Source organism: Vigna unguiculata, chromosome 1 (genome assembly GCF_037176805.1).
Source record: "Vigna unguiculata cultivar grain cowpea cultivar isolate G323 ecotype 2 chromosome 1, ASM3717680v1, whole genome shotgun sequence".
NCBI classification, from domain to species: Eukaryota; Viridiplantae; Streptophyta; class Magnoliopsida; order Fabales; family Fabaceae; genus Vigna; species Vigna unguiculata.
In genome coordinates this window covers 25,054,537-25,068,456 of record NC_140792.1, presented here as the reverse complement: position 1 = coordinate 25,068,456, position 13,920 = coordinate 25,054,537, and the positions used below count along the sequence as shown (strand labels likewise).

General features: G+C 31.5%; 1 protein-coding gene and 1 non-coding gene across 3 annotated transcripts; both read right to left on the bottom strand.

The window, feature by feature from the left end:
- Positions 1-7,682: 7,682 nt before the first annotated feature.
- On the bottom strand, positions 7,683-7,877 carry LOC114165488 (U2 spliceosomal RNA). Its single transcript, XR_003599718.2, has one exon. It is a non-coding gene; the product is annotated as a U2 spliceosomal RNA (small nuclear RNA).
- Positions 7,878-9,965: 2,088 nt separating this feature from the next.
- Positions 9,966-12,828, bottom strand: LOC114175509 (Pentatricopeptide repeat (PPR) superfamily protein). Of its 2 annotated transcripts, none has more exons than XM_028060275.2 (4): positions 11,308-12,828; positions 10,759-10,819; positions 10,460-10,659; positions 9,966-10,332 (listed from the first exon to the last, which is right to left on the bottom strand). In XM_028060275.2, exon 1 carries the CDS (start codon positions 12,770-12,772, stop codon positions 11,429-11,431), a length of 1,344 nt encoding a protein of 447 aa, XP_027916076.1. In that variant the 5' UTR covers positions 12,773-12,828; the 3' UTR covers positions 9,966-10,332; positions 10,460-10,659; positions 10,759-10,819; positions 11,308-11,428. The 2 variants fall into 2 exon arrangements, with proteins under 2 accessions (XP_027916076.1, XP_027916069.1); XM_028060268.2 differs by having other exon boundaries at positions 10,759-10,816; positions 11,308-12,827.
- Positions 12,829-13,920: the final 1,092 nt, after the last annotated feature.

The following is a 13,920-nucleotide window of genomic DNA, read 5'->3' as shown; positions in this document are numbered from 1 at the left end:
ACAAATCATTCGAAACATACCCAAACCAATCCCAAATCGCAACCAAACATGTTCAATCAATTTGTATCATCAACCAAGCCATATATATGCAGTGCAACACGTTTGAATCCTCTGAACACACATATTGGCCATAACCCAAAAATAACCAAATTAAAAGGGACTTTTACCCCACATACCATTCGATGATATACACAATCAACATAAGTCTACATTTCAAATTCCACACTCTAAACCCAAGTCCTCTCACACAATCAAAGTACTCTCAACCACTTGAGCTAGTACTTTTCCACGTCGCATTAAACAACAATTAATGCCATAAAGACGCCTTCTACCCGCATTTATTAATTAAGTAATTATTTAATTTATTAATTTTCTCGGGTCTTACAGATATCAATCTTAATAAACTCAACAAAAAATGCAGACACTAGGGGCCTAGAATTGGACCTACAACCACAAAACTAGATCTCGTTATACCAATCATATGGATTCATATTCCACTTCTAATGATCCATTATGAACATCAAAAGTTAATTTGGAAAGTGATTAGGTAGTTGAGTATTTCTCATAAAACATTGGTACAATCATAATTATTTCTTTCTCGAGAATATTAGTCATTTATTGGCCCACAAAAGAGATATATACTCACTACCTAACTTTGGGGATGTCGAGCAGGTATTGGATAATCCCAAGTTTGGCCTATGAATATCCTAGTCCAGTGCATTATTCTGAACTATCTAGATATTCACCTACTTGGTAAAACTTCCTTAGACCCCACCATGGTCCTTGCCTTTCATCCCGCAATATACCAAACTATGACTTCCCAAATACAAACATTCTGACACTAGTTTATCTCAACTTATTGAAACCAAACTTAACTCTTACTTAAGTGACATACTCTTGGATATTTTCAAAGGTCATAAGATGTGATGACTATCAAATCATGTCATTGTATAAACTATACACAAAGAATATAAAATAACAATAAAATATACATGTAATTTTCTTCTATCCAAGCTCACTGAATAAAATAATATTTACTTTTACTTTATATTTATTTATTTATTATAAAATAATGATAAAAGAATAATCAAGGCAAGAACTTTAAATAAATAACAAGATAAGGATTAGAATATTATAAATAAATATAATAACAAAAATATAAATTAAACAAGAACAATGCGTAACTGGAGATATACTAAATGAAATAAATAAACAGGATCAGTGCGTAACTGAAGATAAATTAAATAAATAAATATACAGGACCCATACATAACTGGGGATTAAATAAAAATAAATAAATAGGATCAATGCATGATTATAGATAAATTAAATAAATAATCAGGACCAGTACATAATTCGAGATTAAATAAAATAAATAAACAGGACCAGTGCATAACTGGAGATAAATTAAATAAATAAACAAGACTAGTTCATAATTGGAGATTAAATAAAATAAATAATTAGGATCAGTACATGATTAGAGATAAATAAAATAAAATAAATAAATAAGACTAGTGCATAATTGAAGATAAATAAAATAAAATAAATAAACATGATCAGTGCAGTGCATAACTGGAGATAAATAAAATAAAATAAATAAATAGGACTAGTGTATAACTGAAGATAAATTGAATAAAATAAATAAATAAACATATCACTGCATAACTGAAGATTAAATAAATTAAATAAAATAAGAAAATTGGATCAGTGTATAACTAAAGATAGATTAAATAAATAGAAAAGGATAATAAATGTGAATAAGTTAAATGGAAGTAAATAGAATAATATATTATTCAAAAATAAATAAAGGATTAATATAAAATCCATAAGTTTATCAAAAATTAATATAAACAAGTTTAACCTCACTCCCTCTTGCCTTATTGATGGAAGGACGTACTAATAATATTTGTAGATGTCTGGGATCTCTTTGAATCTTTGCTCTAAACTTTCTCTCTTTCCTTTTCTTTCTCTATCTTCCTCCTTTCTTTCTCTCTCTTCTCCTTTCTTTCTTTCTTTCTTTTTCACTTCCTCACTTAACTTCTCTCATTCCATATATATATATATATATATATATATATATATATATATATATATATATATATATATATATATATATATATATATATATATATATATATATATATATATATATATATAAGTCATGCATGTGCTCATTTTTTTATCCAAATCATCATTGTTTTCATTAATGAAAAGATAATGTTTATCTCTTTAGGTTATCTTCTTTTTTTTCCTTTTTCTTTTCTTTTATCTTTTCTTTTTTTTTCTTCTTCTTATCTTCTCTCTTTATCTTCTTATCTCTTTAGAAGATTTTTTTAATACACATACCTATTTAATAATATTTTAATTAATACATTTTTACCTCATATTTTTTTAATATATATATATATATATATATATATATATATACACATACATATTTCATTAGTTTTGTTTTCTTCTTATTATTGTTTTCAATAAGTAAAAACTACATCATGATAAAATATATTTTTAATGTTTAAACTACATCATAATAAAATACAAAAACATGAGTAAAAATAGAAGATTTTCTAAGTGTTTTATTCAAAGTAAATAATACAGTTTATTAAAAGTAGGGATGTTACATACCGAGTCTAGCCACAAGGGGTTATCACCCAATCAATCACAAGATAAATCCCAATTTGTTTTAGGTTCAAACACCTCCCAAGACTAGATATCCTACTACTCTCACCACATAATCACTCTACTCTACGTGAGTGTGAGTGATTATTAGAGTTCAGAATACCTTCCTTATCTAGACATCTCCTATATCAAGGCATACACTAACCACACCTTCACCAAGAATTTCCTTTGAAACTCTTTTATCATCAACATTCCACATGTTACCTCAGAATAATTATCATCCCAACCTAACCACATTAAGTACAGGTCAAAAAAATGCCACATCATTCATGCATAGCTTCATACATCATATTTTTAACATTAACCCAGTCAATCACAAGTTAAAATAAGAAATTAAAATTTTGCAGCAATTCTCACTTAAGCTAATATGATCTCACTTAAGTTAGAAATTCTGGCTTAAGCTAAAATTCAAACAGAGAGCAAAGTGGAATTCTGCTATTCTCGCTTAAGCTAAACTGATCTTCGCTTAAGCTATAATGATTTAACTTAAGCTAGAATAGTAGGTTTTCACTGGTTTCAACATGCAAAAACCAAAAATCCCAAACAACAAAACTAAAAAAACACAACCACAAACATCAAGCCAGCATTTTAAGTACGATTCAAGACCAAAAACATACAAGACACTTAAAAAAGAAATTAAAGTCCTAGCTTCCCTTACCTTGATTGGCGCTAACGTGAGGGGAAGAAAGCCCCAAGTGGAAAGCACTAGAAAACCCAAATACAGCCTAGGAAGCTGACATGCAAGAATACAGGGGAAGAACACATAAGACCTTGATCGAGCTCAGACAGAGATGAAACTTCAGAGGCAAAAAATGAAAGAGTGCGAAGTTGGGGTTGACTTACCCGGAGGAAGGGAAGTTCGATTCGTTCTGATGAGAAATCCGTAAAATTCCCATTTACAGTCTTTGCCTCGAGAAGTGGTAAAAACTGAGTTAGAATCGAAGAAAATATGTGGAACAATGACTGGAAGGGATGAGTTTGAGAGAAGATGGGGAGCGTAGAGAGAAGAAGCTAGAGTGAGGAACTGAAAAGTTTTATAAATAAGAAATATGTGGCTAACTTGGGTCCCTTCTTACTAAGGGTGGAACCCAAAATCCTGAATTAAAATAGAACCTTACATTTATATTCTATATTTTAAGATTAAAATTAAATATATTAAATTTTATACATTAAAATTTATATTTAGTATGTTTATTTAATAATTTAATATAAATTTAAAAATTCATTTTTACGTATAATTAATTAAACACCTACTGTCCCTTTACAAAATTCTTAGCCTGTTATGGTATAAATTACATACTCATTTGTCCTCTTATACATCATCAAAGTAATGCTGATGAAATGAAACATAAACGTATTGTTGATTTGAGTCTCACTTTATTGCATTATACTTCTGTTTCTTTAAAGTTTTGTGATTATACTTTTATCATTGCTATATATCTTATAAATAGGTTTCCTATAACTTCTAAGTTTTGTAATTCTATATTCTGCTCTCTTTAATTAAGATTCGGACTTCTATTTTCTGAAAACATTTGGTTGTGCTTACTTCTCTTTTTTATAGCCTCATAAACTTGATTTTAAGGTAGAAGAGTGTTTTTTCTTACGGTATTCTTAATTACACAGATTAGAAATGTCTATCATCCAGAGAAAAAATATATCTTTCGAGGATGTTCTGTTTAATGAACATAGATTTCTTTATGGTAATTTTTTTTTCTTGTACATTAAATTTTTTCAAAATTCTGAGTCAGTATTTATACTAAAGTCTCACACTTACACCACTACAAAATTATCTAAATGTTATATTAATTACTTAAATATAATTTATGAACGTAAAAAATTACAAATGTACTTTAGGTAGAGTGATTTGATGTGTAAATTGTAAAATATTATTTTAAAATGTATTTATAAGTTATAATTAAGCTTATACACTAATTTGGTCTCAACTTGAAGAGGACAAAATTAGATTGTTTTAAAAAATAAGCAACTAAATTGAATAAAAATTTAAATAGAGGACTAAATTGAAAACAACCACTACTGCTGTCACATGTCACGTGACACGACTATAACCTGACATGTGGCAGTTTATATATTTAAAAAAAAATTAAAAATTGAAATTTCACTAATTAACACATGTTATATATGAATATGATATTAACTTCAACTTAATAGAAATTATCAAATTGAACCTTTCTTACATAATTGAATGACTAAATTAAACCAAAAAATAATAAAGGGACCAAAATGAACTAAACCAAAAAATTAGAGAACTAAATTAGTAATTATACATAATTATTTCTATGATATATCAATCTAGCACTACTCCTTTTGCATATATTCTTATCCCTGATACACCTCACTCATCATCCTCTGATTTAAGTATAGTATTTTTAAACCCAATACATCCATGTTGTTTCTGTCTTAGTTTGAACCTACAAGTGTGAAGCAAGCACTTAAAGATACTATTTGGTTGGCTCCAATGTAGAAAAATACACGGGACTTAGGATCACTACTATTGATGGTCAATAATACCTTTTTGAATGGAGTAATTGGCGTCCATCATAGGGTCTCTGTAAAACTTGATTCCAACTCCACTCAAGCAAGAACACCATGTAGCAGATTATGCAATGCATCGAGGAGGTAAGGCGGGAGAATGAGACGATACGACAACCTTCAGAAGAAAACGTAAACAACTCCAACCACCAAGAGAAGGAGAGCAACCATCAAAATTTAATGTGCGTCTCTATTTTTCTCGTTAAGAAAGAGGTAACCATAAAATTGTTCAAAACCTTTAAATACATAATGTCCATAAAGATAATTTGATAATCTCGTAAATAATTATCTTTTTCTTGCATTATCTAAAATTCACAATCATAAACATAATAAATCTACAAACTTATCATAAATTTAATAAATATACAAACTTAATGAAATAATTCATTTTGTCTATAAAAAAAAATTGAAAAGGACAACAACCTTCATAAAAAAATTATTATTTTCTAAAATATATATCATATTGTTTAAGTTTAAATATACATTCACAGATTAGCAAATATCTTAACTTATTTAATTAATTTTCTTATTACTCAGATTACTTTCTTTATTACTGAAAGGCCTTAATGAAAGGTGTTAAGTGGTCACTGAGCATTATTCTCGACTTTTCAAAGTTACTTTGTATTTGACTTCACCATTTTTCTCTATTGAAACATTATAGGCATATGATAGACTAAAGAAACTCCAAGCTCGTCTTGGGGCCGGGCACGCCGTTTAAAGTAATTAACTGAGCTTGGCTGGAAGCTAGCCTAAAAGGTCAGTTTAAATCAAGCTCAACACGAACGGAGGGCTATTTGTTGGTTAGTTAAAACAAAACTTATAAGTTGTTTATTTTGTAGGTAAAGTAAATCAGACCATGAATTATTAAGCAGTTAGAGACTGAAGCCAAATTTAACAAAAAAGGAGAAACTTAACTAAAGATGGTGAGAAGAAAAGTAAAGGGTTAATTTGATACTAGAAGATGGTGCGCAGGTTATAATACCCTTTTATCTCAAAAAACTAAAGATTCAAGGTTGAAGGAATGAGTATCATCCCTGTTATCTAGGGCCCTACCTGATAGTTGAAGATGGATATTAAACATCCAAAAACCAACCTAAAGTTTATGGCCAGGAATTGAGCCTAAATTTTTTCTATATTTAGTTTAAATTTTATTAACAATAAGGGAGATCTTATATGTGGTTATTATCTTTGTATCTTTATCTTCTATTATTACCTTTGTAATCTTTATCTTCTATATAGATTCTGATTTTGGCCTAAAGATAGTCATAAATTTTGAATCAAGAGAGATTCTGATTGATTTTTGTCTTTGGCCTATAGCAAACACCTAATTTTGAAGTGAATGCCAAAATCTTTTGTTAATAAATTCAACAAAGCTTTATATATGAACTAAAACAAGTACTATAATAAATTCAACAAAGCTTTATATGGACTATAATTTTGTTTTATTTTTTGACAAATATACCCTAATTTTGTACTTAAAAATTGGAAAAAGTCCACAAGGAATTAAATATTTCTTTAGAGAAAATAAATTTAATATGAGAGTAATAACCGTCAAAATTTTTAATCAATTACATTTTAATCAAAATCAAGTAGCAAATGTAAACTAGAATACACATCTTTTATTCTTATACCACAAAACTCATTTGACTTCATGAATAAATTCAAATATGTTAATCAAGTTCTATTAAACTTTTTATTTAAAAATCTGCCACTAAAAAGTTATTTAGAAATTAGTTCTTTTATAATTATGTCTTGAATTAGAAATTTAATATTACATTATTTTAAATATCAGTTGTAAAATGATATAATTTAAAATTAAAAAAAAATTATCAAATTATATATATATATACATATATATATATATATATATATATATATATATATATATATATATATATATATATATATATATATATATAAATAATCAAAATCAAATAAATAACACTCCATGGTTCAGCCATTAACTTATCTCTATGCATACACTGTTTTTGAGGGACTATAAACTGTAAGTTACTTCGATATTTGACTACATTCCGTAACAAGAATACTAATAATTATATCTGTCAATTTGAAGGGACTGATTAACTACCAACACAATTTTTATTTACCTCACCTTATAACAAAACCTACTAATTGCAAATATTTTTCTAGATAATAGTATAAATTCTACTATAAAATCATTTTATTCTTCCATAAATATAAATGCATATGAATAATTCATGAAAAATAAAATGTATCATATTTATTAATTATAAGTTTTGGATTTCGATTATAATTAATACCTTCATTTTCTAAAGTGTAAAAATGGAAGAGACTATTTGTAAGTTCTAAAGAAAACCTATTATATTTTATAATTTCATATAGTAAAGTGCAATACACAATCAATTCACCCAAACAAAATTTGGATTTCTTAAAACATAGTAAAGTAATAAAGACAAATAAAGAACTAGATTGGAGGGTGTGCCAGGCCATGTTATAGTGCAACACAAGGGCAACACTTGAAGAACCCAGTAGCAAGCTACTGTTATGGATCTTCCCCATTAAAAAATTAATTTAATATCGTGTGGACCATTGGCCCACATATCAGATATTAAACTGATAAGAACAGATACTACACTTGATCTTAGCCAAAAGGCCGAGAAAGGTATGAGTCTTTCAATGGCAGGAGGTTCCTTTTATGCAAGAACGTCAGGTGGCTGTTATCTACTATAATCTATGTGGGACTTAGGAGTGACTCACGTTTTAGGCTCCAACAAACGGTGAATTTTTATATGCTACAGACCTACACACCTAGATGTTAGTTCTTTATGTTGATGTCTGGCTTACTAGTTACCAAAGTAATATTCTTTGTTTCCAGCAATCAATTTCTTGTTTATTACTTGTTGTTTGCTATTTATGTCAAATGATGGAGGCATATCACTAATTTACCATAGTTTGCTCCTAAAATAAGTGTTTGTGTTACAAATACAACATAGGTTGAAAAACAAAGTTTTTATTATTCTTTTCAATCATTTATCTGTCAGAGGATGTTTAATCATTAAGTTTATATCTGGATTAGTTGTTGAAAAGGGATTGTTAAATAATAAAACTTAGATCAATTCCTGTTTGTGCTGTTCTTCAATTAGATTTAGTTACGAAACATTGATTATTTAGTTACTTCTATGACACATGAATCTAGCACTACTCCTTTTTGCTTCTGTTATTGTCCCTCATGCATCTCAGTCTATATTTGATATTGTCACCGGAAACTAGATCTTCCTCATTGTTTCTCTCTCAGTTTGAACCTACAAGTGTCAAGCAAGCACTTAAAGATACTATTTGGTTGGCTGCAATGTACAAAAATACATAGGACTTTTAGTATCACTACAAAGCATGTCCAGTGGAAAAGGATTTCATCAACTCTATGGTTTTTATTTTCAAACTTTCTCTCCACTATGTTGATGACATGATAATAACCGATAGTTTTGTTACTCCGACTCAATATATTACAACCAAGTTTTATACAACATTTTCTTTTGTAAAAACTTCAATCAACTTGATTATCTTCTTAACCTTAAAATAACATATCTACCTGCCACGACTCAAACCAAAAATATTTTAAGATCTGCTTCATAAAACATCTGGCACAAGCTCGTTTGATTTCTTCTCTTACAGGATCTAATTGCAAGTTAGCCAAGCTTGGTGTTGATATGTTTTAAGATCCTATCTGATGTCAGTGGTAGGTGTTTTACGGTATGGCACTCTTACTGTATCAAAAATCAACTTTGTTGTCAACAGAAATCGATTAGAAATTATTCTTAATTTCTCGGTTATTATAAGGTGTTATTAGATTTTGAAAGAAAAAAAATTGGAGAAAAAAATTAAGATAAAAGACAGAAAAGGAATTCTTAAGAGAATAACAGAGATAGAAAAGAATAAGAAGAAAAGGAAATATGCATTACAGATTTCTTAGAATAAAGTAAGTTTTCTTAAATAAAGTAACCTTTTTATAATAGATTTTTCCTTAAAAAAAGGTTTTATAAAAAATATATAATTTTAATAAATAAATAAATAGGAATTCATTTACTTCAAAATTAGCGAAAATAGTTTATTTTTCATCTTAACCTTCAATTTTACTATAATTAAATGACAAATGCATTTAATTCTTTCTCAAAAATCATTAATATTTCATCTGCAAATTCTCTATCTTTTTCGACGCTAATATATATATATATATATATATATATTTCATTTTAGTTGGAAAATGCAGTCAGATGTTTGGGATAGTATAAGTAATCAAGGGATAGTAACTCATATTATAGGAGGAAATTTTGCGCAGAGTTCCATTACCATTAATGGATGACTTCGTGATTTCTTATGGGCGCAAGCATCTAGGTAATTCAGTCTTATGGTTCTTCATTATATATATATATATATATATATATATATATATATATATATATATATATATATATATATATATATATATATATATATATATATATATAATTATTATTTTAATATGAAAAATAGTGGGGACTATATCAGAATCTTTCTAATTCAAAATTTATATAATTAAATTTTAAAATGCATAATTTTAATTTGTATTTGGTATGCATAATTTTAATCAAAACATTGTTTAGTATTAAAGGAGTTAAGATGGCAGAAATGAGAAGTAGATGAAGTTATAGCAAATAACTAAACTCAGTTTGTTTCCAGTAGAAAAATAAAAAATAAGTATAATGAAAAGGTGGAAGTGTAAAACGAATTGAAGGGGAATCTATCAGAAAACCTGCGACCATCCCAGGTCGTAATGAATGGGAACGATCCTCTACAGTAATGAAAATACTATTCTTCATGTATAAAAAATTACATTAGAGCACTATCCCACAAAAGTAAATATCAAGTCTCGTCGTTAATTTTCCACTAGTGGCATATTCAGGGGTATTATAACCTTCTCTTCACATGACACTAGTCGCAACATATGATTAGCCCCAACTTGTGCCAAATAAGCAAGCTAAAAATCATAAGTTTACAGAGCTTCAATCCCTCTTACTTCGGCATTGTATCAACTGCGTATCAACTTCAGCAAATAAGTTTACAGAGCTTCAAATTTGTGACCATCTGCATAACATAGGCTATTAGTCACGGTTCTAGAAAAACCATAAAAGAAAAAAAAGCAAGTACAATTGGCTAGCATCTCAGTTTGAAAACTAATTTTTTTAGATGAAAAAAGTAGAGAGCATACAACCTTCTAAAACATGCCGAAAACGAAGGTACCGATCATTAGAGAAAACATAGTCTCCAATCCCTCTGCACAGGATCTAAGAATCTTATTTTGACGATACAGCCTTCTATTTCCAGTTATCTAAAGGCATTATGGAGTCAACAATCTTTTTTGAGTAGTCAGTCAGGAGATCAACTTAATAAGTAGCTCCCATCAGTACAACGCTGAAAATTAGGCAAACAGCCAATTGTGATTAAATCCGTATGCAACACTAAAGATTAAATCTTAGTTACGTATGGTTCGGATTCCATCCATTTCATTACCTTATCATTTTTACTCTGTCAGTTACGTATGCATCACTCCATTGGAGAATGTTGAAAACTGCTAGGGATGGACAAAGATAAGTCATGTTTTACATTGTTACCGATATAGTAATACGAAAGAAGACTATGCAACACTAGCAACATCAACACAAACTGGTTTACCAATTTTGTAAGACACTGGTGGTAATAGAGGAAAATAAGCAAGTAAATTCAACACTAGCGACATCAACACAAACTGGTTTTCCAATTAGGTGCCGCTGATCAGATGAACAGGAAAATTCAGCAACCAAAAAAAAAGGCATTGCTGAAATTGCTATAGCTTAAAATTATATATATCACTATGCTACTGTAACTAACTAATGCCTAAACATGGAGTTACTCCAGTGCAAAATGAAACTCATATTTTGAAGGAAATATTACTCGTATTCTAAATCTATGCCAGATGTTAAATCACTAACATGTTATTTGGACTAAATATACATGATATGTCAACTTATAAAGGTGACATGTTTTGAAAGCAAAACAGTGGTACAATGTCAAATGGAATACCTGCATCAGAAGAATCAATAACAATCATTTCAAGATAACCACATTCCGGATTGACTTCACAAGCAGCACGACCCAAATTCAAATAGAAATTCAACCCAACATTAGATTTGTGCATTCAAACTCAAACTGGTTCCTCCATCTCTGGATAGCCCTTGCGAGCCATAACAGGTTTCACCTTCATCATTTGCCTATACCTATTCCATATGCCATCCTTTATTCTCTTGTGCACCCCATCCTCCTCCAATAACAAGCCACCCTCCCCGGCAGCGCGAAGCGCATCACAAACCAACCCATAAGTATACTCTCTGGGCACGGATCCGCCATCAACCAACTCAACAAGAAACCCCCAAGCCTCAACAACCCTCCCAGCTTCACAAAGCGCGTGAATGATGGGAGTATATGAACTCGAACTGGGAACTCCATGCCGCAACCTCTGCATCTGCCTCAACATCTCAACACCCTTATCAATCTCATTCACAGCACTATAGTACCTTATGAAAGACCCATAAGTAACACGGTTCGGAACAACACCCCTTGTCTTCATATCATCGAACAACTCCAAAGCCCTCTCCACGCGCAAAGTCTTACAGCACCCATCAATTAGGGCATTGTAAGTCACAACATCGGGAACCAACCCTCTGAAAAGCATCCACCGGAAGAGACGCCCGGCCTCGTAAATCCGCCTGCGCGTGGCCTTCCTGCAGCCGGTGAGCCTGCCGTAGCGGCAATAAGAGCTTATGAGAATCGTGTAAGTGAAGGTGTCTGGCGGGCACCAGAAACCGGGAAGCTCCATTTGCTGGAGAAGGAAACGCGCCTTGGTGAAGTTCCCCACGCAGCATAGCGCGTGGATCAGCGCGTTGTAGGAATGGGTATCGGGTTTGCAGCGGAACTGTTTCATTCGGTGGAAGGTGAGCAAGGCTTCGTCGGCGAGGCCTTGTTCTCCGAGGAGTTTGATGACGCACGTGACAGTGGCGGTGGTCACGTAGGGGCATTGTTTGAGGAAATTCCAGAGGGGCTTGGTTGTGCTGGCGCGGGCAAGTAGGCATGCCAGCTCGCGGCACGTGGCTTCGGAGTGGGCAAAGGCGAAGCGGGCTTCGACCCAGTGGAAGAACTCGAGGGCTTTTAGGGGCCCGAGGTAGACCTTGTAGGGGTCTAGGTGGGCGGCGGGACCTAAGACGAGGGTGTTGTTGCAGAGCTTGTTGTGTTCTAGGTTGAGGTTGCGCTGCCGCAGCGGGGTGCGGTGGCGGAAGCCGCTCTGGCGACCAATGGAGCGAGGTGATTGGAGGGTGTAGCGGGAGATGGAGCGGAGAACTTCCGTGACAGCGTCATCTGTCCATGGCGTAGCTGACGGTGACGGTGATGGTGATGGTGGGTGCGCATCTAATGGAAGGTCTTTGATTACCAACACCAGTACTTGGTTGGCAAGATGTTTGTTAAAATGACGCACAGGGTTTGTTATTCCCATTTACGTTTTGCGGGCGTTGCAATTTGAACAATGTGCTCACCGTAGTAGGAAAAATAAAAGAAGAATGATCGTTGGAAACCAAAAAGTACATGGGCTCTTAATTTAAAATAATAAATTTAGGGAAATGATATTTTTTACAAAGTTTTTTTTAATAAAATTTGACAAACTACTTGTTTAGTTAAAAAAATATTATTTTATTACTTCATTTTAATTAAAAAATAAAAAATTAACCCGTTTTAATTTTATTTATAGAAATTTTATCAAGTTTGTAAAAAAATGTCAAAAACTATTTTTCATAAATTTATAAATGATATGATATCTTTTAACAAAAAATAATATATATTTGTTAGGTTTTAAGTTTCATATGTTATAATATATCTAATAGTTTCTTTATTTAGAACTTGAGGTTAAAATTAATTTAAATACATTTTCTCCCTTCAATCATTTGAAGCATATTTAAAAGACAAAATCATAAAAGAAGTTTCAAATTCTAAAGTGGATAATACCTAACGAATTTGAAATTAGAACATTGAGACCATTTTTTGTAGAAAAGACAACTCTATTAACCTTAGATTGAGGCCCTTACAACTAATAGAGACTTTGGAAAAATCAATCTTGAAACCCTTGTAAGAAGCAGTGTAGAGATTGTGCAAAGCGGGGACGAAGATGATCAAGGAAAAGGTGGGTGGTTGGTGTAAGGTCAATCACCCGGCACAAGATATCAAACGCCTGTAATGCCACCCAAGTGTTCGGATGGATCTGGGTGCATGCAAAATTCAGTTCTCTCAGGACCCCCAGGTGGAAGTCCTCAAACAGGAGCTAGATGTGCAGATCAGTGAAGAAGCAAGCGTAAACAAAAAATAAGTCTAGTTGTGACCCTTCCCGCCTATGACACACACATTCATTGCCAACACAAACCCTTAGTCAAAGGGAACCATCCTCGACGTCATCCCAAAATATTTCATGTTGCTCGGTGAAGTAGCCCAAGTCATTACCCAATCGGTAACGGGTGGCGAAATCCTTAAGTTCATGCAGTACCCACTCATACCCAATAATTTCAAGGAGACTTAGTTCATCACCCTCGACAACAGTTTCGATCTGCACTTGCTTCTCGTTACACTTATCGTTGTATGACTCCTCTTCTTCCC